Below are 22832 nucleotides of genomic sequence, written 5' to 3'. Positions count from 1 at the left end.
GCAGGATCTCTACCGCGCATTCTCATCCGTTACCTACAAGCGAATACGTTCGAACAACTGTGGCATCGGCTATTTGCTGTTCAATCTTTCACACACATTTGTTTAACCTTCCTAGTATATCTCCTAGCGGCACAGTAAGCGATAGTTTAATAGTTTAAATTCATACCCAACGATTATGTATATAATAATGAAGCGTCCTCGTCAGCTTTCAGGAGGCACTTGGTCGTTTTTCCACTCTCTCTCTCTCTCTCTCTCTCGCTATCTCGTGTTAATTGTCTACATTAAATGCATACTTCGTCCTACAAATGATTCGCCATTTTGTGGTTGCCATTTGTTTCTTTATTGTCAACTATGATAGAGTTAAATTCATGCTTTACGTTTCATATTTCCTCTTTCATTCTACCGGTTTTTTTCTCTCTCTCTCTCTCTCTCTTCTATACGATGATGCACGTCTCAACATCGTAGTGCATTTCGGAGCGTATTAAGCATTCACATTCACAGCCGTGGTCGCATCCATCGTTTTCTTATCCGTTTACCATTCCATTATCAACTGTTTCAAACATTGGCTCCACAGATTTACCGCCTGCTCTCGCGCCTACCGGCTGTTGCTGAAGGATCCCTGCTTCGTCGCCTGATTTTTTTGTCATTTTAGTAACCGTTAACTATGAAGCCGTTTAATATACACGTGTGGGACGCTTAGCCAATGTAATACAAAGTGGTTAGGATGAGCGTGCAACATTGTTTTGTAAAGCAAAATATTCCTACTTCATCTCAGGATCGCGCAAATCGTGATAAGGCCGCCGGAACAATGATTCTGTTTCATTAGTTTTGATTGTTTTGGATATCACTGGAAATATGTGTCATTTTTTCCATTTTACCACAGTTTTTGTCCCATCCTTTCCCGGGTTGTGTAAAGAAAAGCCCGCTCAAAGTAAAGTGTGTGTAGCACTGACAATCAATGTGTGTTTTGCAGACGGTACCGCTCGATTCCCTTTTGCTGGTGAACACTATTAAGCCGCATGAAGATCATGTTACCAAGCGCCTAATTACCAACTACATGTTGTTTACAGTCTTATGCGGAGTCCTGTGATGGGAGGCTCTGTAACAAAAAGCGTCGTAAAATTAAGATATGAAAAATTAATAACATTGAACACTGAGAAATCAACATCAGCTTATAGGGTGGTAGCAACAGTGAAGCATCGAAAAAAAAAATCGAAAGCAAAACAAATCCAAATCATTCCAGCCGCCATTAAACAGCCAAACCAAACATAGCGTTCACAGCAAGAAAAAGGAAAATAGTTCAAACACACCCCTGTTCATTGTCCCGCTTTGTCTCAAAATATTCAATAAATCCATTTTTACAATCCATTCCACGCTTCCCTGCCTGCCGTGGTTGGTTGGGATAGAATTGTTCGTTTTCTAGAACTTGTTCAATCTAAAAGAGAGAAGCCACATCGTGATTGAAAGTGACGCACTCGAAAGATAAGAGCGTAAGGAGATGGGATTCTAGTGTAGAAAGAAAGAAACATACATATCTAAGACTTACCTCAGCCATATTTAGGAAAACAAAACATCACACACACAACTTCAACAAAACTCATATTCTACAGGTGCGTTTGATGAACAAATATAAAATTATGTGAAAAAATATACTACAACGAAGCGAAAAAGTATCTAATGACATAATGGTAGTAATAACCAATGGCCAAACAATGCTACCATGGAAGGATATATATATATTTTGAGATGATAAAAGAAATTAGATATTTGTTAGTAAGTTACCTGTTAGTAGTGTTATAAAAGACGTTATTTACAGTATAGTGAAAGAAACTAGAAAATAGTATTTGTTAGAAAGATATATACATACCTGTTATACATATATCATAATCTGCGCTAGGAAGTATTGTAGCTAATTTTTACCAAAAGCCAATATTCTACTAACATAAGGAAGGCGCGAACATATTACAAAAGAGCAGATAATTTAGAAGAAAGCAAGAGCACATAAAAAAATACAACGATTTACAAAACTTTTACATTTACAACGTAACCAATGATGTCCTAACAGTCCCACACCGCAATTAAATACATATGAGGAACAAAATGAGTGTAAAAACAACATGAGAATGCACAAAAGGCAAACACCACAATTATGGAAGAGATGCATAATTTCTGGAGAGAGAAAAAAATCAAATAAAAACGGAACAATCCAAAAACAAAGCATAGAAAAGGCAATCACAACCGATCAGACAGAAGCATGAAAAATTATTTACCCCCAGCAATGTTAACTAATCGCATAATCCTGTTTGATTCTTGCGTAGTAAATCGGTATCGTAAAATGTTTAGGGATGCGGTAAAAGTGCACATGCTGATATGCGCGCGTTGCGTTCCGTTCGTTGTACCATCCTATCATACCGAATTTCGCCATTCGCACCGTTGTTCACTGACTTGGAGCTGCGCATATTATTGGAAAGATTGCTCTTTTCCTTCTCAGTAGCCAAATCGCTGCCGTGGCGCATTACGTTCCAGAATTCCGCCAACGGCTGCGGAATTCGCTGAGCGCTTCCTCGTGATCAGCGTACTGGATTTCGAGTGATTGCTTGAGGTTGTGTGTGTTAAGTACCTGAATATGGACGAGGCAGACGTCGATCGAGACCATGTTACCAGCAGATTCTCACCTCTTCGTTTTTCTTCTTTGTACTGCAGCGTCACCCGTACGCCTTCGCAGGGCCAGAGGGTGTTTTTGATGACACGATACGTAAATCTGTGGCAGGCAGAGAAACCATCGTTAATTGGAATATCAGTCTCGTAAGCTCTTCACCGGCGAGGATACATACCGTGGCAACAGGGCAAGTACGGAAGTAAGCATCGTAATCAGATAATACTGTATTGTACTCATGCTCATGTGGATCACCCAGTAGTTTGACGGCAGTCCAAAGCAATTGACACAAACTGAATTGTACGCAAATGCAAACACATAGAACGACACCAAGCTAATCACTATCGACGCGACATGCAAGATTGTCTGCAGTGGATAGCCAAAAAAAACGAAGGAAAAAATTGTGTGATTATCGATAATGTTGCTGAGAAACCGCTACAACAAAGCCGCACAGTACCCATGATTTAATTTCTATGGCACAGTGAAACAGCATCACGAACAAGCAGGAGGACGTTATGGTCGTTCCGAAGACCCACACGTCCACATCTGAGCCCCAGTACGCTGCCTTCGCTACGAAAAATATCACCAAACTCTGGTACACTGCGTCGAACATCACGATCCAAAACGTGGTCCATTTGTAGCCTTTCCCCCGACGACCCTGTGGAGTATCAGTAACGGGTTGTCAGAAGTTTGTCAGTAAGTGCGGAAGTTGAACGTCGCTTAGGTTCACTTACGTGTTGATACAACTGCGGATAGGCTAGCAGCAGCTCGGAGATAATTTTCTTATCGTACACACCGATCGCCAGCGGAGGCAGTGCGGTAAACAGCAAATTGTAGATCATTAAGTACACTTGATCAATCATGACGGCACCGGAAAATCCACAATAAAATTGATACCAGAACAACAGAAACACGAAAGCCTACAATAATGCAAATAAATCATCAAGTTTTGCATGAATTCTGGACTGGGCACTAGCCACAGAAATAGCTTATACTTACCGCATTTTTATAGAAGAAATAAATGATCATTCGTGCCAATCGATCGTAGTTCCAGTGACCATGCACAAGCAGCAGCTTCTCGAGCATTTTAAATTTAGCAATGGAGAAGTCCGATGCCATGACTGCTTGCATACCTTCCTGTCCGCAAATGCCTACCCCTACGTCGGCCATCTAAAACCACGGAGAGCGATCGTTTGGTTATGTTCTGAGGAAGCACCGGGATAAGTACTGTATCTCACCTGAATCATAGAAACATCATTGGCTCCATCGCCTATGGCGAGTGCGCTGATGCGAAGTTCCTCCTTCACGACCTTTACTAGGAACGCCTTCTGTAGAGGCGTCGCGCGACAGCACAGCACGGACGAGCAGTAGCGGGTCAGTCTTAGGAATGGCTTGGTAAGGTTGGATCGCAGGTCCAGGATGAATGTCAGCGTTTTTCCGTCTACTACTAGCGCGCGTGCTTTATCAAGCTGGTCGAAGGCGTCATCATCGCTGGCGGCACCACCACCGTTGCTGTTGAGCTGTTTTTCGATTTCGTTGAGGTAAAAATTAATGCTGGCTTCCGCAGAGTCCCGTGACCGTGCGGTCAGCTTGAAAATGTCCATTTGCGAGTTGAACAGCTTCGCCGAGTAGGCAATGTTGATGGCCGTTTCCGCTTTATCTCCCGTCAGCACCCAGATGACGATTCCCGCTTGCAACAGCGAACTGATCGTCTCTGGGACACCTTCCTGCAGACGATCCTCGATACCGGTCGTGCCGACAAGCGTTAAACCTCGCTCGAGCAGCCCAAAGGAGTCACGAATCTTGCGTTCCCGGTTCTCCATGCTCAGCTCGCACTCTTCGTGTTTGCTGTACCATTCGCTAAAATCCGTTGCATCTAGCTTCCGCTTGGCCATGACAAGCACACGCAGACCCTGTCGTGCGTACACATTCAGCTGGTGTTGCGTTTGTTCTCGCAACCGGTACTCTTCCGAGCCAGGAGTACACGGCACCAAGTTGGGCATGATACTGCTATCGGCACCCTTCGTATACAGCACTACATCCTGCGTGCCGGTACGCCTCACCACAACGGACATGCACTTACGGGCGGAATCGAAGGGAAGAACCTTCAGCACCTCGTACTCTATCACGCCCTCGCCGGGTATGCTGACCAGAACGTGGTTTGGACTGCGATTCACCAGACAACAATCGTAGCTAAAGGCCGCATTGACGAGGGCCAATTCGTCCGGACTTTCCGCCTCGTAAATCGGCCGACTAGAGGCGGGCGATGGCGTGCCCTGGGAGAAGGATTTTTGGAACTTCGATGCTCCACCGCTACTATTGCTAGGTACGAAGCGATTCTTACTGCTACTACTCGTGCTGCCGGTGCTGCTTCTATCGACACTTTTGAACACTCCGCCACTCTTCCCACCACTGGCCACATTTCCCAGCTTCGCTACGAGCGATTTCACCTTCGCCGTCGGTGTATTGATCGACTTTATCCGCATCGGAGGACTCTCCGACATGGGTGACGTCTCCGCCGAGCTGCTGATTGGCGACAGTGATGGCACGTGGGCCGCTTTCAGGGGCAGCGATGAGGGTGCGTTGGGTGGAGGAGACGGAGTAATGGACCGGGATTCCGTCAACCGGGCGTACCGGTCTCCAATCGTTCCATCGCACGCCGTCAGCGGAAGACTCCCGCCATCCGTTTCCACGATAGCTGGACGAACAAGAGTTACACTGGTATCGCTATCGTTCATCTCAATCACACCACTCGCGTTCATGTTGTCTCTGTGTGGAGTCGCACTAACTACCACCGTGTTGCATATCGCCAGCACCAGGAAGAACTCCTGTATTTGCTGGGTCACGGTTTCGTTTCCTGGTTCTCCGGTGCCACCACGTGGTTTGCCCGTTTGGCCCAATTCAAGCGATGACTGCGGATGGTGTTCCCGAAAGTTCTCCAGCAAGCTTAGGTTTGGTTGAAGCACCGGAACTGGAGCACCTCGTTTGTTCATCTCCTTTTCTTCCTCCGTCTCCGGATGGTTGTAGTCCACCCCAACGATCGTGCACCGGCGGAAAATCATTCGATTTTCCGTCAGCGTACCCGTCTTGTCGGAGAAAACGTACTGTATCTGGCCGAGTTCTTCCGTGATGTTCATCGCACGACACTCGGTGCGCTTGTTTGAGTCCGGATCATACAGCTCAATGTTGTTGTGTATGTGATAAACCTGCATCAGCTTACACAACTCGATCGTAACGTACAGTGAGAGTGGTATCATGATCTGAAGAATGATGACAAACGTCCAGAACGCGAGCAACCCTTCGTAGTCCGGGCTGATCTCGAAGGGCAGGAACGGAATTCGGAATGTATCGTTGTTGTCCATGTCTGAATCGTCGGCGTAGAACGAGAGCCAAAGCTTGCAGCCCACGGCTCCGATAATACATAGCACGATCAATATGATAACGCACCTGTAACAACGAAAAAAAAAACATGCAACTTATAACATCACTGAATACTGCATGAGATGCATATTTATTGGACAATCAATTCCAATTACTGCACGTACCATATGACATCGATGTTCATCTGCTGTTCGACCTTGGACCGTTTATATCTGGGACCGCTGTTGTTAAGCATCGCCTTCGTTTCATGTCCTGCATACACGACAATTCCTTCGGCATAGTCCGTGTTCTAAATCGAATGAATTGATGGAATTATTATCCTGCATAGCAACACACACACACTTACACGCTAGTTTGTTCGTACCTTGAGGCGACTTTCACGGAGCAGCAAGCTTTCCGTCGACACCGGAACCCGCTCACCGGAAGGATGTATCACAGCACCGTGGAAGCGGTAGATTTTCGTCGTTGGTGCGTCGACCTCAATCCGGCTGGTGAACTTGTTGGGTGCAAAAATGTGCTGCTTCTCGACGAACCCACGCACCACCTGCACCGGGAGATAGTGGTTTTTGAATTGAAAGTTGTCGCTTCCATAGTGGAAAAGTCCGCTTTTAACGATAGTTGTTACCTGTCGACGTTTTAGATTGGTTTCACCGTCCAGATCGCACGTATCGATGTAACAGACACCGGTGGGATCGCTCGATTTAAGCAGCAGGATATCGGCCGGAACGGTTTCGTTATTGGACAGGTGAATCAGATCGCCAACTCGAATGTCCTGCCAAAGGACTTTTTTGTATCGTTCCGATTCGCTGTAAAATAAAAGAAACAATCGAAGAGAAAACATTACAAATCAACGGGCATTCGAATGATCATTCGTGTAAATGCTCTCAAACTCGCTTGAAAGCAGTAAAAATTAGAACAAATCATTCGCATTCCACACGACGAGCTTTAACCCCATTCTGCGTCGTGAGTAAAGTGCAATTTTTCTTTCGCCCGGTTTAAACCTTCTAAAAAAACACCCCTCAACCACTGCTCAAACGGGGGCTTGTTGTTACCATTGCCCATATTGCTGACCAGAATTCTTAATGTATGCAAATAGATTAATTCATTTGGTCAAAAGTTCAGTTGCCATATTTCTTCCTCAGCAACTCCTCCGACACCAACCCACCCGCGAAGGGTTGCGCGATCGTTCATCAATGTTTCCGCGAAGGGGCGTCGTGTTCGGTTCAAACTACAGTTAGGAGCATATTTACAGTATCGTCACTCTCGCGCCCACAATAATCATAATGCATGAGCTGGCGTGGCATAGAAATGTCCCCCAGGCGTCATTGTCGTACAGCAACGGAGGACCGGGTGTTAGATTGAATTTAGAATTTTAAGCACGTACCACACCACGTACCAATGACGGGGACATTCTAAGTGTCAAACGGATCAAATACACTGTTGCACACGTGTTTCTTTCTTCTGCTGTTCGCTGATGAATCAATGCTCCAGCTGGAACAATGGTGTGGTTTGTTCGTTGCATGGAGCCGAAGGAAACGAAAAATGGAACACAAACACCACAACAGTTCGATCTGCTGTAGTTGGTTTAGAACACAACCCACAAAAAAAAGGGAACAGTTCAGTTCGTGACAAATGACAAGATTTATTGACGATCGCAATCAAACCCTCGCGGAACGAATGGCCACGGGAAAGTGTACTACAAATTGATCGATTTTCTGTTTACAGCACACCAACCAGCTGGGTGGGTGGGTGTTTCCTTTCTATAGTAAGGGGGTGGCCGCAACACCCGAAAGCTACAATTATCGCATTCATATTCCTAATGCCTACATATTTATTGCTAGATGGTTACAATCATCAGCGCTCAAACGGCAGTAGAAGGGTTCAATTATTCGGCTTGTTGAATTATGTTTGTGATAACGTATGAATAACCCCGGTGTATTTGGCCACACGGTGACCACCGGCACGGAATGTATGCATTATGTACCCCACATTCGATTGCTCTCTTTACCTCCGCTCCGTGGGTTCGTCTGTCACGGTCACCAATTTACTCCTAACATGACCAAACACGTGCGTTTCAGCTTCGCCTCGAGGCTCTGGGCTCTCGGGTCGGGACAATAAGGCTGTACAACAGGCGCCCTTTGGTTCCGCCGTTCCGGATTCAAAGCCAAACCGATAATGCTTCTTTTCGAGCATGATAGATGTTGTCCTTTGATTACTTATTCAATCATTTACCGCGGCCACTGTGCCCGGGGGAAGGTGGTATCGTTATCAATAATTCATCGCGAACGTGGCTGGCGCGGATTTATTTGCCCGACCGAGTCCTTGCGGACACGCGTTGCTGACATCTCTAGAAAGGAGGGAAATTCCATTAGACACATGGCTTCCTTTTTTTTTCCCCCAGCGCTTAGGTCGCATTTCCACACACACACCCAAGGCTGCTCGTATTGGCAAGCGAAAAGGACGTTCTGATGTGATCGATAGCAATAAAAGTTGCACGAAGATTATGATGGTACGTAACAAAAAAAAAATCATACCAGATGTGAGAAGGAACGAAGGCGAGAGTTGTAGATTCCGCCGCAGCACAAAGGACATCCAAACTCTCGCTACTTCTTCGACAGGCAAACACGTACGTCTAGGGTATATATGCGCCACCGTACTTTCATCGTTCATTATACATGATGGGAAATTATTTACTCACTAACCGAAAACATGGAGAGAGAGAAGAAAAAAAACCCCACCGGGTGAATCCCAGAGTGTGTGAGAGGAAAACAAGGGATAAAGCCGCAGCACACTGGAAAAGGGCATCCCTTGCGCAATCCATACATGCCAGTTGCGGAGTGTCAGACTCAGAGGCCTCAGAACTGACCGATCAATATCCGCCTTACCGGACTTTTTACATTGCCCCATCTGCCGTGTGGTGTTGCTGGGCTCAATTTGGCCTCTGACATTGGCACGGTTCCGTCAGTCACGGAAAGGAAGAAAGTGAACAAACCCCCCAGAAAGGTTCAATGTAAACCGAGTGCGCAAACCGAGGCAGTGGCCTTCAGCAGCTTGATTGCCTTTTCGCTTCTGCTACGCACGCCTTCATCTTCTTGTTTCGTTTCCCTACGAATACCCCCAACATTAACGCTAATAATGTGTGCACATCGTCGCCGGCAGGCTTTGGCGTGTAAGCCCTTCGGGTCCTTTCGGTTTCTACATGCACGCGACACACGCCTGGATTGATGGCTGGATTGATTTTGATATTTACTGGTGACATCGAGTGTAAGCTTTCAGTTTTGAGCCGTCATTTTCCCAGTGCTCCACGTTGGTCCTCCCGCACTTTTGAACGCCCTTCGCCGATGGCATGTCATTCCCATTCGGTGCAAATTGTGGCCAACAACCTCCGTGAGGTCTAAACCAGCACTTAATGGTGGCGCACGTAGCCTCATGCGCACGTCAAGGTTTATGCTTATATGTTTGCCCGTCTCGCCGTACATGGAATGCGCGTGTACCGGTTCCGGGGAAGGTTCTTGGCCACCGCGGTTGCTTCCACGCTGTTAATCGGCTCGTGCTTGATACCATCGTAATCACGGAGAAACACATCCACCCCGGTGAAGATCATCCAACAACCGGTTGCGTTGCGTGCGTGAATTTCACCCATTTATTCTTGAATGGTGCTCCCAATTAGACGCATCAATTGTGGCCCGCTCGAAGGGTACGATTAATTGCATTTTGATTATCACGCGTACAATGCCAGATCGATCACATCCAATCAAAAATTTCTCTACGATCGCGCTTCGGTGGAAAAAAACACCGCCTTTTTGGGACGCTCAGTAGAACAAAATGTTTCTGCTTTTTGGGTTGGAAAATCGCCAGCCAGACCACCGGGAAGACGCATGCGGGACGTGATTCCCTTAACTCGATCGAGTGCCACATACACACACACACGCACATGACGCTCATCGGACGACCAGGCGAGCAATCGTTTTCCCCTTAATTTATGCTCCATGCTTTGAATATTAGATGACCACAAGCCCGCATGGTTGAGCGGGAGATTTGTGTGTCAGTGGTGCCTTTGCGTGCGTGCGTGCATGCGCCTTCAGCGATGATAAATGATACGTAATTGTGGCGCCTTTTGCTTTCACTGCCGAGGCGGCGTTGATTTCCTGCCGACTAGTGCGGAAACACGATCCTCACGTGACCGACCTGGTGAGCATAAAGCGCAATCATGTGGAGGAGTCCAAACCACACACACACACACACACACCCATAAAAGGAAAAACATCTCACCCATCCACCCACCCTTGAGGTGGTGGAAAATCCCGACCGGTCATGGTCAAATCGTCGTGTGCATTTTTTCCACTGTTAGGTGAAGGTGCCTCTATATGCCGTCCGTGTCAGTGCATAATATGGTGGCTCGTGCTTCACGTGTAGCTGTATGTGTGGCGAATGACCATCTAAGCGCAACAACCACACAACCGTCAACGATGACAATCGTGGGGCAATGGAGTTTCACCACTTCTGGCCACTTCCTGCCCGAGGGTGCCCTCCCTGGTGATGGTGTACACATTTTATTCGGTTTGGTGCGCTTCAGGTTGCACACGTTCACTTCCGGGAGAGCATTTAGTGTGCGCGGCGAAATGAAGGACGAACGTGACCTTGAACCTCGAGCGTGCCAGTTACCCACGGTGAAGGTAGCTAGACGGCTGCAACAACATCATGCTGCTGATGGTCAGGAGGTTTTTGTTCGCTATGTCCGAGGTGTATATTATGGATGTAGAGTAGGGGCAGATGTAGGTACCAAAATCACGCTCACAAACTGGTTTGTGGAGTTGTGTGGCCTACGAGGCTTCAAGCAACACCCTGGAAGCGAATATGGCAGCATGGTTCGATTGCATGTGCTGGCGAGGAAAACCGGGTGGCCTTTTCCAACACAACCGACCCCTGCCTTCAATTACGGCGGAAATTAAAGCCATTCCGTCACGTGCAACCTGTGGTAATCCTTTTCTTTCTTTTTTTTACCCCCCCCCCCCTATCAAGCTCTACACATGCTCGCACATCCATGTGACACTACGAAAGGTGGCGCGCGGACGATGGTTGTTGAAATGGAAAATAAAAAACTAACGTCACCATATGGTAGCGAGCACGGGGTTATTTGCTGTTTTTCAGACAGCATAAACGCAAAAATTTCCTTAGCGGGTTTTATCCGACATTCAGTGGTGAAATTCGGCAAGTTTGCATTATGAATTCTGCAAGTTTAAACATTCCGGTCCATCTTTATACTTAACTTGAAATTTCACGAGTACATCACAGAACATATGATCCTCATTGGAAAATAAAATATCGATTTTGTAACCGTCAGCATCTCGCAAAGCAATACGGTTACAAAACTATCCGTTTCATGCTTCTGCTAAACCCTGACATTGAAATACAACGAGAACACCACCCACAACATCTTCATCGAGCGATCTTCATTGGGAAATGAAATATCGATTTTATTATAACCGTAAGCATCTGTCGCATCCATAAGTTCACAGAAGCTGCGAACGTGCATCGGTAAGAAAAGAGGAAAAAAAACACCGCCTCTTAATGCCAATTGCTCCGTTTGTCGGCTGCAATCGATAGATGACACGCCGTGGGAGGCAAACAGCATTCCGCAGTTGATGTGATGCGTCACCTTCGCCCTGGGAGATGATCGCGGACCAGATGTTCGCGCAAAAACCCTGCATCGGTTTGAGCCATTTGCCACGACAACGCTTCACCCCCAACAGGTACCACCACTCACCCCCAGGCAGACGATGAAAAAGGGTTTTTGTTTACATCCTTCTACTGGACCCCCCAAAAACGATGGAATCGCTACTAAAACGTTTACCCAATTGGTAGTAACGAATCGAGTTGAAGAAAAAAGAAAGAAAATGGTTACGAAAGCGTTTTACCGAGGGATGGAAAAACGCGCGCCTGTGTTTTGGGAGGGAAGCGTTTCTCGACTGCGAACAGTTTCATCCACAACGGCTGAGAAGCCGATGGTTCCAAAACAGGCAAGCCGTCGTTTATCTGCGGAACTGCAACGATGATGGTGGTGGCTCCAGTGATGATTATGCCGATGTTGGTGAGACACCGTAACCGCCGCACAAACATACACCCCTTTTTGTTGCTATGGTTAGTGCCGTTCGACGATGGCACACCTTCCGTGTACGTGCTCTGGACAAAACGTGCGGAAACCCACCTCCCCCAATGGGTTGGCTCACACACAAATGACTTCTTTCATAATTTGTTGTACCCGTAAACAAATGATCCAGCTCTTACTCATCCCCAGCGAAGCGGGACATGCAAGGTGTGCCGCCCCGTTCGCTTTTCTCGGTGGAAACTCACGGTGGGTTTTTCCTCGCGAACTAAAGTAGTTCCGAGAGCTTGCGAGAGCTCTTCTTCCGACGCGCTTTTTGCAAACGTTTGCATGACAAAAATGAACGCAAAAGGCGTCGGTGGTACTACCAACACCAGACCACTTCGAGCGGTTGTTAAGCGCCATGTAATGGTAATGATTTTCGTTCGCTGAGTAGCGACGACGATTAGCGCCAATGTTCCGGTTGGGGTAGGAAACGATCGAACAAATTTATTCCACGCCAAGCGAAACCTACCCCCAATGCAATTAATTGCCCCTGTTTCATCCGGATTCCAGGCAAACGGGGGACAACACCAAACTAACCGCGAAGGTTGTGGTCATGATTTTTGACTGGGCTTTTTTCCGTGCCTTAGTGGAGACGCGGCAAGTGTAACAGCACTGTCGGGTATGATCGATACAAAAGAGGACATAATAACGAGCATGATGGTAATAATAAAGAGCTCAAGTGTCACGATGGGTTCATTCGTACGTGTTCATTTTACAATGCACCGAAAATTGTACCTTTTTTCCTGCCAAAACCGCGCTTCAATCTTGCGAAAACGTGCGGAAAATTTCTTTCCTAGCTGCCGATTTCGATTCCTTTGTGATACGATCGCTCATTACGCCGACAGGCCGACGTTCTTCGCGTCTTATCACATCGTGCTGACATTTCCCATTCAAATCGCAATCACTACGACGCTACGCTCGGTGGTCACGGGCCCGAATCAAAACAACCAATTACACCCTCTGGGGGCACTTTAAATGATTACAACGATTCACGGTTTACCGGATTGCGATGCCGTGGTCGGAGGGTCAAGGTTCAGTGAAATGATTGACAGTAACAACCGCTGCCCACCTCATCGTCGTTGATAATTGCGCCACTTATCGCATTTATTATTCACTCAGCTTCTGGTAACGTTGCACACTGCCGTCTTTAAGTTTTGCTTTTACCACGTGGCGTACAAATCACCCTCCGCGTAATGCATAAAGGACTCGTGCTTTAAGACGCATCCCAGCTCAATTGGACATTGAATTGACGAGCATAGAAAAAGGTCCGTGCCGACGATATGATCGATCATTTCGGGTCTCTGTTTAATGGTAAATAATATAATCAAAACTATTCCAGTTCTTGCATCCGATTGTATTAATTTAATCGCAGGGTCAACAATGATCTTGCTACAGTGTATTAATCATCTCGGAACGATCGTGAGGAACGAGTATGAAGAAGATCACGATCCAATTGAAAAGATCACGCGTTTCAAGTAATATTTTGCAATCTGGAAAAAAAGATTCGAAAGAAATCGCAAACACCAAACACGTGAAATGTCACACCTGCGAGGTGTTCTGATGGCTGATTTCACGTTTTTGACACATTCATTTTCCCTTATTAGCACGCGATGATCGCCTGGGAAAAGTCTGACGACAACTGCTTCGCGACGGCAACATTCATTGCCAGACAGTAGCGAGACCGAGCGATCAGTAGGTTGTAATCAACATTCAGTTCATTTGCCATGTTGACCAGCTGCTGCATCAAGGTGGTCATTATAGAGACCCTTTGGCTAAAGTACTACAGAGAGAGAGAGACAGAGAGAAAGAACGGCAACGTTGTTTAGTGTACGAAATGACGAATGGTGATCGTGCTTTTCAAGCACCTACCGCTGTAAGAAACGTGTCCGCTTGGATCCTCGCACTAACGGGACTCGAATTTGACACCCCACCGAGTGCGGTGTTGAGCATTTTAAAGTACTGCAGCATGTCATTCTGGATGTCTTTCACCGTAGTCATCTGAGCGGTGACAGGAGCCGAAAAGTCATAGTCACTGCTGGAGATGCACAAACCAAAGGCACTCCGCAGATTGCTGGTGTAATCGACACTGAACTTACCGATAGCCTGATGCAGACAGTTGATACCAGCGGTGTTGGTTGCTTTTTGCATGATCCTCACAAGCGCCCGACTCACTATCTTGAACCCAAAGGCAAGTGCTTCCCCAAAACTAGCCACCGGATTGTCGGTGGCACTATTTCGAGCTAGTTCCAGTCGTGCTTCTACTACCTTCGTTTGCTCGGTGACATTAAGCGAGAACGAGTTGTACATTTCGCTTGCCATCGTGATGTAATCCGCACCTGATGCACCAAGGTACAGATCGTGGAACTCGTCCATGCTCTTTGTGAACCGCTCGACGGAGGAACGAATCGTGGGTTGTATCTCGTTTGCCGCCGTACGGAACTGCTTGTTCAGTTCGAAGATGCGCGTATACGTTGAGGCGAACGTTGCTTCCGCACTCTGGAATGCCGAATCGGCGTTTGTTAGGAACAACGTCTGCTTTTCATTGCTCGTTCGAAAAGCACCGGCCACGCTGTTGACGAACGGTACCATGACGGTTTCTTGGTTCTGTGCCAACGCCGTTAGGCCTTGCGCAAACGTGCTCATTTGGTCCTTCGAGATGGCGTTGTAGAATGTGGCTTGTGAAATTCTGCTCGCAGAAAATTGCTTCACTTTCTGAGGCACAACGCTGTTGAAGAATGTGCTCACATCGTTTAGCGTCAGCGTGACAATGGAGGTGTCGGGTATCGCGCTTGGATCCAGCAGCATAAACCACGCGGCAAAACGGACCGTAATCGTTGTCATACTGAATGCCGCCAGGTTCGATTGGAGATTCGTAAATAAGGTATCCAAATTGCCACTGTTCGCGTTAGTCACCGTGATCAGCTCTTGTGCGATCGCTATCAGGGCGGTGTAGGTTTGTTTCACCGAGGAAAGCATAGACGTGACGCCATTTTGAAGCTGGTACGTCCCAAACGATGCCTCACTAAGGCTGTTGGTTGCGGAGATGATTTGTTGCGAAACGGATATTAGCTTCGAACAGGCGCTGGTTATGCTTGCAGCCTCGGGGATATTCGGTGATACTTCAATTCCGAACAACGCTTCACATCCCTTAAAGTAGATTGCACAACCCAACGAAACGCAACGTTACGCAAAGTATACTAACCATTGCGGAAGTGATCGAATCAATTCGACGTCAAATTGATCTCATTTTGATGCAGTCGTTATTGATTCTGAGCATGAGTTTAAACTGTTCAGAATCCTAACCGACGATCAATTTCGTTGTTACTTACAAGTAGTGAGATCACCATAAGCCAAACTACGAGCAACTTCATTTTCGCCAACCAACTTTTCAACTAAATGCTCCCTTTCTCGAAGTAGCACAACGTACCCGCGATCGGTTTATTGTGTGTTAACTTCATTGCGAGTTGCTTCATATCACGCCTCGCTAGACAACGAATGCAGCTGATTAAACAAAGAAAAACCCCTCCGGAGAATGATTGATTCGGACAAAAGACAACATAAAATGTGTCGAAAACAGATTCAAATTTTCGTAACATCCACTCGGCGGTGACAATCCAGACACGGTACATTCGTGGACTAGTCTCGGCCTCGGCTCGAGGTTTCGGTAAAAAAGTAATCCCATAGCTTTGATACAAAACCAAAGAAAACCCATCCCAAAACCGAGAGCGCTCGTTTCGTGTGGGGTCCTTCCGTGGTGTAATTTATTTTTTGACGTGTTTTTGGTGCATTAAAGTCGCGACTCAATCGCGACCGCTGGGTGGGGATGAAGTTGGCAGCAGTATGGGCGTTATTTACGGTCCTGCAGGTAAGTCGTCACCCAAAACGTCGCACCACCATCGATTGACATTTAAATTTGGCAACCGGCTTTACATATATCCTTCCCAGTGCGCCAGGGGCACGCCGTTCTTTGGGGTGTCCGTTCAGGGTGGCTTTCAGACGGATGCAGACTTGGCGGAATCCGCCAGAGCGATCGGACTCGCGGTGGAGTCCTCTAAGCAATCGATGGTTACGTTTTCAACGAAACTACCCTTGAGTAGCGTGAGTCACAACGTGACGGCTAGTGCCGTGTTGCAGCTGTACGACATTATCGTGAACCGTGTCGCGGCTTTCACCAATCGCATCAGCTGGGCAGCGGTGAACACGACCGATGCCCCTGCGGAGGTCTTCCAGAAATTGAGCGAGATCTACGCCGACTCTGTCACGGCTGTAACGCAGGAGACAAACACTGCCATCACCTCGATTACATCCTATGCCCCAGAATACGGTGCTCAGATCGGTAAATCGCGAGACTCCATCGTGCTCATATTGGCAGACATCGATCGATCGTTGGCTCTTTTCAAACGCACCATCGACACGTTTTCGAGCCCGGTTACGGCAAAGTCCATCTTCGAGAAGCTGACTAAAACGCAAATGACAGCCATCGTCGGTGCGTTAGATGCCCTCAACAACGAAGTTGCCGTGGTCATCGGAAAATTGCAAGAAACGGCTACAGTGCTGACGGACTCCGATGCGCTAATGTCGACCTACATTGGCCAGCTGTCACAGGCGTTCAGCAATGTCGACTCCAGCCTGTCGTCTATGTACACCGCGCTGACTGGGCACTCGGTCGACTTTCGACGACAGTTTCGTGCGTCCGAATCCACCATCGCTGCCGACGTTCGTGCGTTCAATGCGAAGATCAACTACTTCAAAGAAAGCGTCATCACACCGTATGCACCGAATATCGTCGAGGTGACGAGCTTGTTCAGCTTCCAGTTCAGAGGAACGTACAACATTCTGAGACCAAACATCGAAGAACAGTTGGACCATTTGATCGACATAGCCACGGATGACGTGCTGGGCGAGAGTCAGAATATACTTTTCACCGTGTACCGTGTAGTGGATGGAGCGATTCGACGCATCCCAAAAGCTCCTGCGAGGGGCAAATCATGCGCGATCTCCTCCATCAGCCCTTACGTGCAGTATTTGTCGTCCAATTTAGCTTCTTCTATGAACGGTTGCTTCTCGTCCATGTCCGGCCAAGTGGAAGCGGTTTTCCGTGGACAACAGCGATCGATCGATGCGTTGGTAAAAGATCGGGAGGGATATTTCAAGATGTGGAACGATGCTCTGTCAGGTATCACCAACACCACCGATGCCTCCGCGAGGAACATTGCGGTCGTCAAGCTTACTGCGGTGAGTACTAAATGACAAGTTACTGATGCATCTGGTTACTGACCGAGGACGTTTTCGTTTCCAGAGGACGAACGATGAGCTGAAGGAAGTACTGCAGCCGTCGCAGGCTAGCTCATTCTCGATGTACGCCCAGCTGGTTTCCAACCTTAATGCAGTCTTGAATAGAGGCAAACTATGCTTGGCCCTGAAGGGTGCGGAATTGTCAGCAAATTTAGTCGCGACTGCTATTGAGTTCAACACCTGTCTGGACAGCTAGATTGGCGTCGTCTATGGTGGGAAAACGAGTTGTAAACATGCGCCATGAAATCCAACCAATGGAATTAATTTGCTTGGAAAATTAAATAAAATGCCAATTTTTGAACCATTCCACGAATAAATTTGTGTTCTTAAAATCCTAATTGATTTTCAACTCGCTTCAATTGTGACCAAACAAATTCTAACTTCCTTTTGTGACTGTGACTTGACAAAATACCTGTGATTTTAAAATCAGACCCGTTTTACCACGATACTAAGTGACTCTAACGATTAGTTGCATTACCATGTTGTTAGTTTTTAACGATAAGTAATTTGTTCACAGGTTGTATGATTGCACAATATTTCACAAGATAATTCAAGTCGTTCGTACATCACACCGATCGTACGTTAATGAATGAATTTCGGATTCATATCAATATCACAGATAACAAAACAGCAAGATAAAGCCCTGGCCACGAAATAAACTAGAGTGGGAAATGATTCTCCAAATATTGCGAGGTTATTTTTGCAGAGCTACGAAGTGGAAAAGGCATTAAGCGTAAGCTTACCTTTAAACCCATATTCACACTGCCGAGCTCTCGTTTCTTCGGAATGGACGTAATCAGTTTCATGTAAAACGTTTGCCGACGAAATAAATCATGCATTACGAACGAGATTAGTTCCCCCTCATTTAGGCACCACTAGGCAGAGGCAGGGAAAGCCCATAGTAAACGCAGGTGACGCTGGGATCGAGCGAATTTTACAACAGCCCATTTTTACCCATTGGTACCAATTTCGTCTAATCGCGAAGATAAGCCGTCGTGTTGCGCTGATAACGTTAAACGTGAAAAGATAAACGGCTGTTTGTTTCCTCCCGGAGATGACGTCCTGTTTTTTTTTCTTTTTACACACATTTCACGGCGATCGAAATCGGTTGGAAAAAAAGAAATGAGTGGAAATAAAAAGCGCAATAAAATATCGACCCATTGATCAAAAACGCATTTTCATGCCTCAGGCGGACGGGAAGGACGGAAACAGCATACAACAACGCTCCTATCGGCCAGCCCGCAACAACACGGACCTGTGTAATCGAGTTCCACCCCCAGTGTTCAGGTTCAAGTGTCCATCAGATTCCTTCACTATCGGTCAATATCAGCTGGAACACTTTCCGTTCTCGATCGATAACACGGTTGGTGATGGACATGGGAGAGTTTTTCCAGCATTGCTATCAAAATTTGTTCTCCCACATCATTCGATGTCACCAGCTCCGACGTAGGTTCCGTCTGAACGATGATAAATGGGCCCCCACTGTGCTTGGTACAAAACGAAGCAAAAAAAATCCAACACTCTGCCCGGCAATGCGTCCTCTCACCATCATACCATGTCCGTCTACATGCTTTGGCGGTCGTGAATAGCTCATCAGTTTTTTTTTGTTGCCGTGTTTATTTTACGAAATCCGGGAACGACTTGCAAATCGGTCGAGTCGGCAAAGAAGTCAGCCGCCATTCTCAACGCCATAATGCAACACGCGAGCTCAAGTTTAAGTCGAGGCCGGCCCAGAGCTCGTCATGTGCGGGACAAAAATGGCCACTTTTGCACGGCTGCGAAAAGCGGTATAAATAATAAACGACGTCCCGCGGTTGTAACGCCGGCCGGGCTGCGGCAATGTCACGGAAAACTCGCGGGGTCGGGCAGGCGAAAATTACATTACGCAACTCTTGACCGTCCTCTGGCAACGCTGACTCGTCCTTACACACTCTTGCCGAGATTCACGTTTCACGACAAAGGCCCTAGGCCTGGCGACATGAGAACATGCACATGAAGAACGCGCGACCATCCAACTGTGACCGTATTAGAACGAATTGTGGCAGAAAATTGCACACGCTAATTATTGTGTCCCCGTGTCGCTTTCCGCAATTTTCCATCGTGCGCACGTTTTGGGCCTTCTCTCGCGTCCGGTTGTTGTACGGCTTTTTGTTTTTCCATTTTCAAAACATATTCACTTTCGCTAGTGCCAACGGGGGGCCTTTTTGTCTCTTCGAAACACGTTTTCTGGCGACAATCCTCAGGCAAAGACCTTTGAAAAATGCCGCACGTTCTTCGTGATCTTTACCTGCAACAGTTTCCCTGAATAATCGAATCGAAGACAAGCTCCCGTTACATTCGCTTTTACATCAACGGGATGAAGGAAAAGCCTTTAAAGCCTGTCTGATGGTAGAGCAGCACCGAGAAAAAAAGCATACAGTAAACAGCGGTCTATAATTATGGTGCGAGGCAACCCTCAAACTCATCCAACGGGCCGGAATCGACACACGTGTCCGAGAAACGGCAACATTCCTGGCAAACCCCCCGGCAGTTCGTGGAGCAGCTTTTACGATAATTTGTCGCTATCTCTGCCACATTCTGCCATCTAACCATCGGGTCTGGTGTGTGTGTGTGTGTGGACACGTGGACAACATAGTACGCCCTCAAAGAACCTCCCCCTTATAGGGAAGCTCAGCTGAGGCGATGTGGCGAGAACGATACATACAGAAAGAGGGAAAAACGATCAACCAAAACGTGTGTTTGTGTGCCGCCTCTGGGCCACTCGCGTGGTGAAGAGAAAAAGTACCACAGCACACAATTACATTGCGACAAATACATCGTTGTAATAGCCCCGGGAAAAAGGGACGCGTCAACACAACATCCCACGAGCGGAACCTGAGCACAGAAGCGACCGTGTGTCTATTGGCTCGTGTGACGGTTTGTTTTTAGTTTGGCATTGAACTGCTTGCCTTATTAGCGTTGTGCCTCTCGTCGCACATGGCATTTGAACAGCTGTAGAGAAGGGGATTTGGCGTGTGATAAAATGCGCGATCACAGCCCTTTTTATGTTATCTTCGCACATGTGTTAACGCCAGTTTGATGATCAATAATTTGCACGATTGCCTCACGTACCTCGGCTCGTGTCTGGTTCGATTTTTATGCAACGACATTTTCATTCATCAAAATTCGAGCCCGACGAAGAAAATGGACCCAGTAGATAGGACAAAAGCGTGCGCCGTACAAAAGGAATTTCCCCGATATATGCTTCGTGAACAATAAACTGCCAACAAGATGAAGGTGATCAATCACTTTAACCGCGCACGTATATGGCTGGAAAAATGATGGAAATTTTGTGGCTCTCTCACACTCTGATACGGACGTACCAGCATTTGGGTGTAGTGATTTGTTTTTGACGTAACCTCAACCGGACACGACGTGCCAAACGATGCAACACAGCGATAACGGGGCACAGAAAAACGGTCGTGGCCACATTTCACCAAACACAAATGGAGCGTGATTCCTCGCGAAAACTTTATCACGCAGGCTTAACACGTTTGCGCGTCGGAATTGGCTTTACTTGCGCTTTATTGCGCTACCCTGCCCGGTGCGGAAGTCCAACCCCTTTGGGGCCATTTTTGCGATACGAAATCCACACACCGGCGGGACATCGTTATTGAGCGATAAAGCAGCCCATATTTTATTGATCTCAACCCAAATCGAGACCTTCGGCGATTATAACACCGTCACACAGCGTGGATATCGCTGATAAACCCTCTCGAACCCTCACTTACCCATTGTAAACGCGACAGGTCGAGTTGTTGATCCGCTTGTCAGACGCCTTACGGCGGCGATCCTCAAACAGATCCTTTATCGCGGTCACACCAAGCACGAACAGCACCGGAATCATGGCGATCTCCTTCCCAAAGGCGTTTATCTGCGGGAACCAGTTCAACAGCACGATGAAGATGAAGTACAGGTTTGCGATTCGGTGAAACTGCTCCAGCAGATTCTTCGGCACGAACGACAACAGCGTGTACTTGGTGGTACGGATCTTATTCCCACACAACCGCCCATTCGGGTGGTCTCTTTTGGGTGTTTTTGGCGGGACAGTGTGATTTGGAACCACTATCCGGTAACCTCGATCTTCCAGCTTGCTACTAGCCGATCGGCAGAACATGAACCGCTTCCACCAGGGTGGTTTATCCGCCCGACGAAGCGTGTAGATCGACTCCGATCGAGAGGCTTGCCGCGAGTGTCCCTTCACAGAACCACCCGAATGTGGTGCCAGCGTGTCCCGCTGTTCCGGTTGTTCCTTGTGACCGGGTGGCAAAATGAAGTCCGTTTTAGAACCAACACGACTGTGGCCCCGGGTGGCGATCGTCGGTGCATCCATGATTTGGCCCTGAGAAAGCGCCCTCTGGTGGCCCCCTTTAACGGCGGATTTCAAGGCTGATGGTCGTCCAGTAGTAGTGCCACTTCCGGCCTGAAGTGAACCTCCAAACGAACCCTCACCGTGACTGACAGATCGCGAATGACCTCCGACGGTGGTGCGAGGATATTCCACCAATATCCGACCTGCCGTTGGGTTCACATTGCTGCTGGTGTTACTGCTGACTGCTGCAATGACTCCACTAACCATCAGCTGAGCTACCGGAGGAGCCGTTTGTGTGGTTCCTTGAGGTGATCCCGGAAACACGTACGTTGACTCGAGCGGGTGTTCCTGATGCGGGTGTAAAGGCAGTGGACCCGGCTGGTGTTGCTGTTGGGGATGATTATGGAAGCCGGTTGGAGCCCCAACACCTGCACCGCCCCCGCCGTCGCCCGCCGGTGCCACATCCTTCACTTGATCCTCCTTTGCTTGCGTCATTGTTGCTTCTGCTTCTGCTGCTGCTGCTCCTACTGCTGCTGCTGCTATTAGCAACGAAATGCACCATTTAGATGAGCCCTAGGCGCGAGAACACTTTCACTTTTTGCTCGCACGCATGCACGCACGCACGCACGCACGTATCAATCATATGCACTACGGTAAGGCCTCGGTAATATACGGGTTTTCCTCCCTGCCACCGCTATTGACTTACGACTAGCTTAGCTTAGCACATTTCGCAACCACTTTCGATAGCACAGCTTTTCACACCGCTCACCCAATGCTCACGATTTTTTTGCTTCGCTTTTTTGATCACCACCTCACAATCGCGGTAACTTCTCATTTCACTTCAAAACGCTTGGCATAACTTCTAACACACGGGCTCTGGAAGAAAGAAAAAAAAAACAAATATTACATACTATGTTACAACGGTGCGAAAAACCACGTGCGACTTCTTGTTCGAATTACGTGAAGAATTAAACTTCTTCGAAAGATAAGGTTTCTTT

At 47.5% G+C, this 22832-nt stretch overlaps 2 protein-coding genes across 2 annotated transcripts; both read right to left on the bottom strand.

The window, feature by feature from the left end:
* Positions 1-996: 996 nt before the first annotated feature.
* Positions 997-22329, bottom strand: LOC128724127 (phospholipid-transporting ATPase VB). Its single transcript, XM_053817892.1, has 12 exons — positions 21254-22329; positions 6663-6843; positions 6402-6581; positions 6202-6326; positions 5074-6103; positions 3895-4995; positions 3656-3826; positions 3391-3576; positions 3114-3314; positions 2835-3022; positions 2676-2761; positions 997-1099 (listed from the first exon to the last, which is right to left on the bottom strand). The coding sequence occupies exons 1-12, from the start codon at positions 22327-22329 to the stop codon at positions 1065-1067; spliced, it is 4560 nt and encodes a 1519-aa protein (XP_053673867.1). The 3' UTR covers positions 997-1064.
* LOC128725258 (uncharacterized) lies at positions 13789-15559 on the bottom strand. The gene is made up of 3 exons (XM_053818986.1): positions 15518-15559; positions 14058-15335; positions 13789-13968 (listed from the first exon to the last, which is right to left on the bottom strand). Exons 1-3 carry the CDS (start codon positions 15557-15559, stop codon positions 13789-13791), a joined length of 1500 nt encoding a protein of 499 aa, XP_053674961.1.
* Positions 22330-22832: the final 503 nt, after the last annotated feature.

This window comes from Anopheles nili, chromosome 3 (genome assembly GCF_943737925.1).
Source record: "Anopheles nili chromosome 3, idAnoNiliSN_F5_01, whole genome shotgun sequence".
Taxonomy (NCBI): Eukaryota; Metazoa; Arthropoda; class Insecta; order Diptera; family Culicidae; genus Anopheles; species Anopheles nili.
The sequence above is the reverse complement of the archived record's forward strand: the minus strand, read 5'-3'. Positions and strand labels throughout refer to the sequence as shown.

Coding starts and splice junctions, on each gene's coding strand:
- LOC128725258 (XM_053818986.1), bottom strand. CDS start 15,559: ATGAAGTTGCTCGTAGTTTGGCTTATGGTGATCTCACTACTT. Junction 15,336..15,517: donor TTATGGTGATCTCACTACTT/GTAAGTAACAAC, acceptor ATCTACTTTAAG/GGATGTGAAGCGTTGTTCGG. Junction 13,969..14,057: donor CGGACACGTTTCTTACAGCG/GTAGGTGCTTGA, acceptor CTCTCTCTGTAG/TACTTTAGCCAAAGGGTCTC.
- LOC128724127 (XM_053817892.1), bottom strand. CDS start 22,329: ATGACGCAAGCAAAGGAGGATCAAGTGAAGGATGTGGCACCGGCGGGC. Junction 6,104..6,201: donor ATGAACATCGATGTCATATG/GTACGTGCAGTA, acceptor TCGTTGTTACAG/GTGCGTTATCATATTGATCG. Junction 4,996..5,073: donor TAGCGAAGCTGGGAAATGTG/GCCAGTGGTGGG, acceptor AGTAGCAGTAAG/AATCGCTTCGTACCTAGCAA.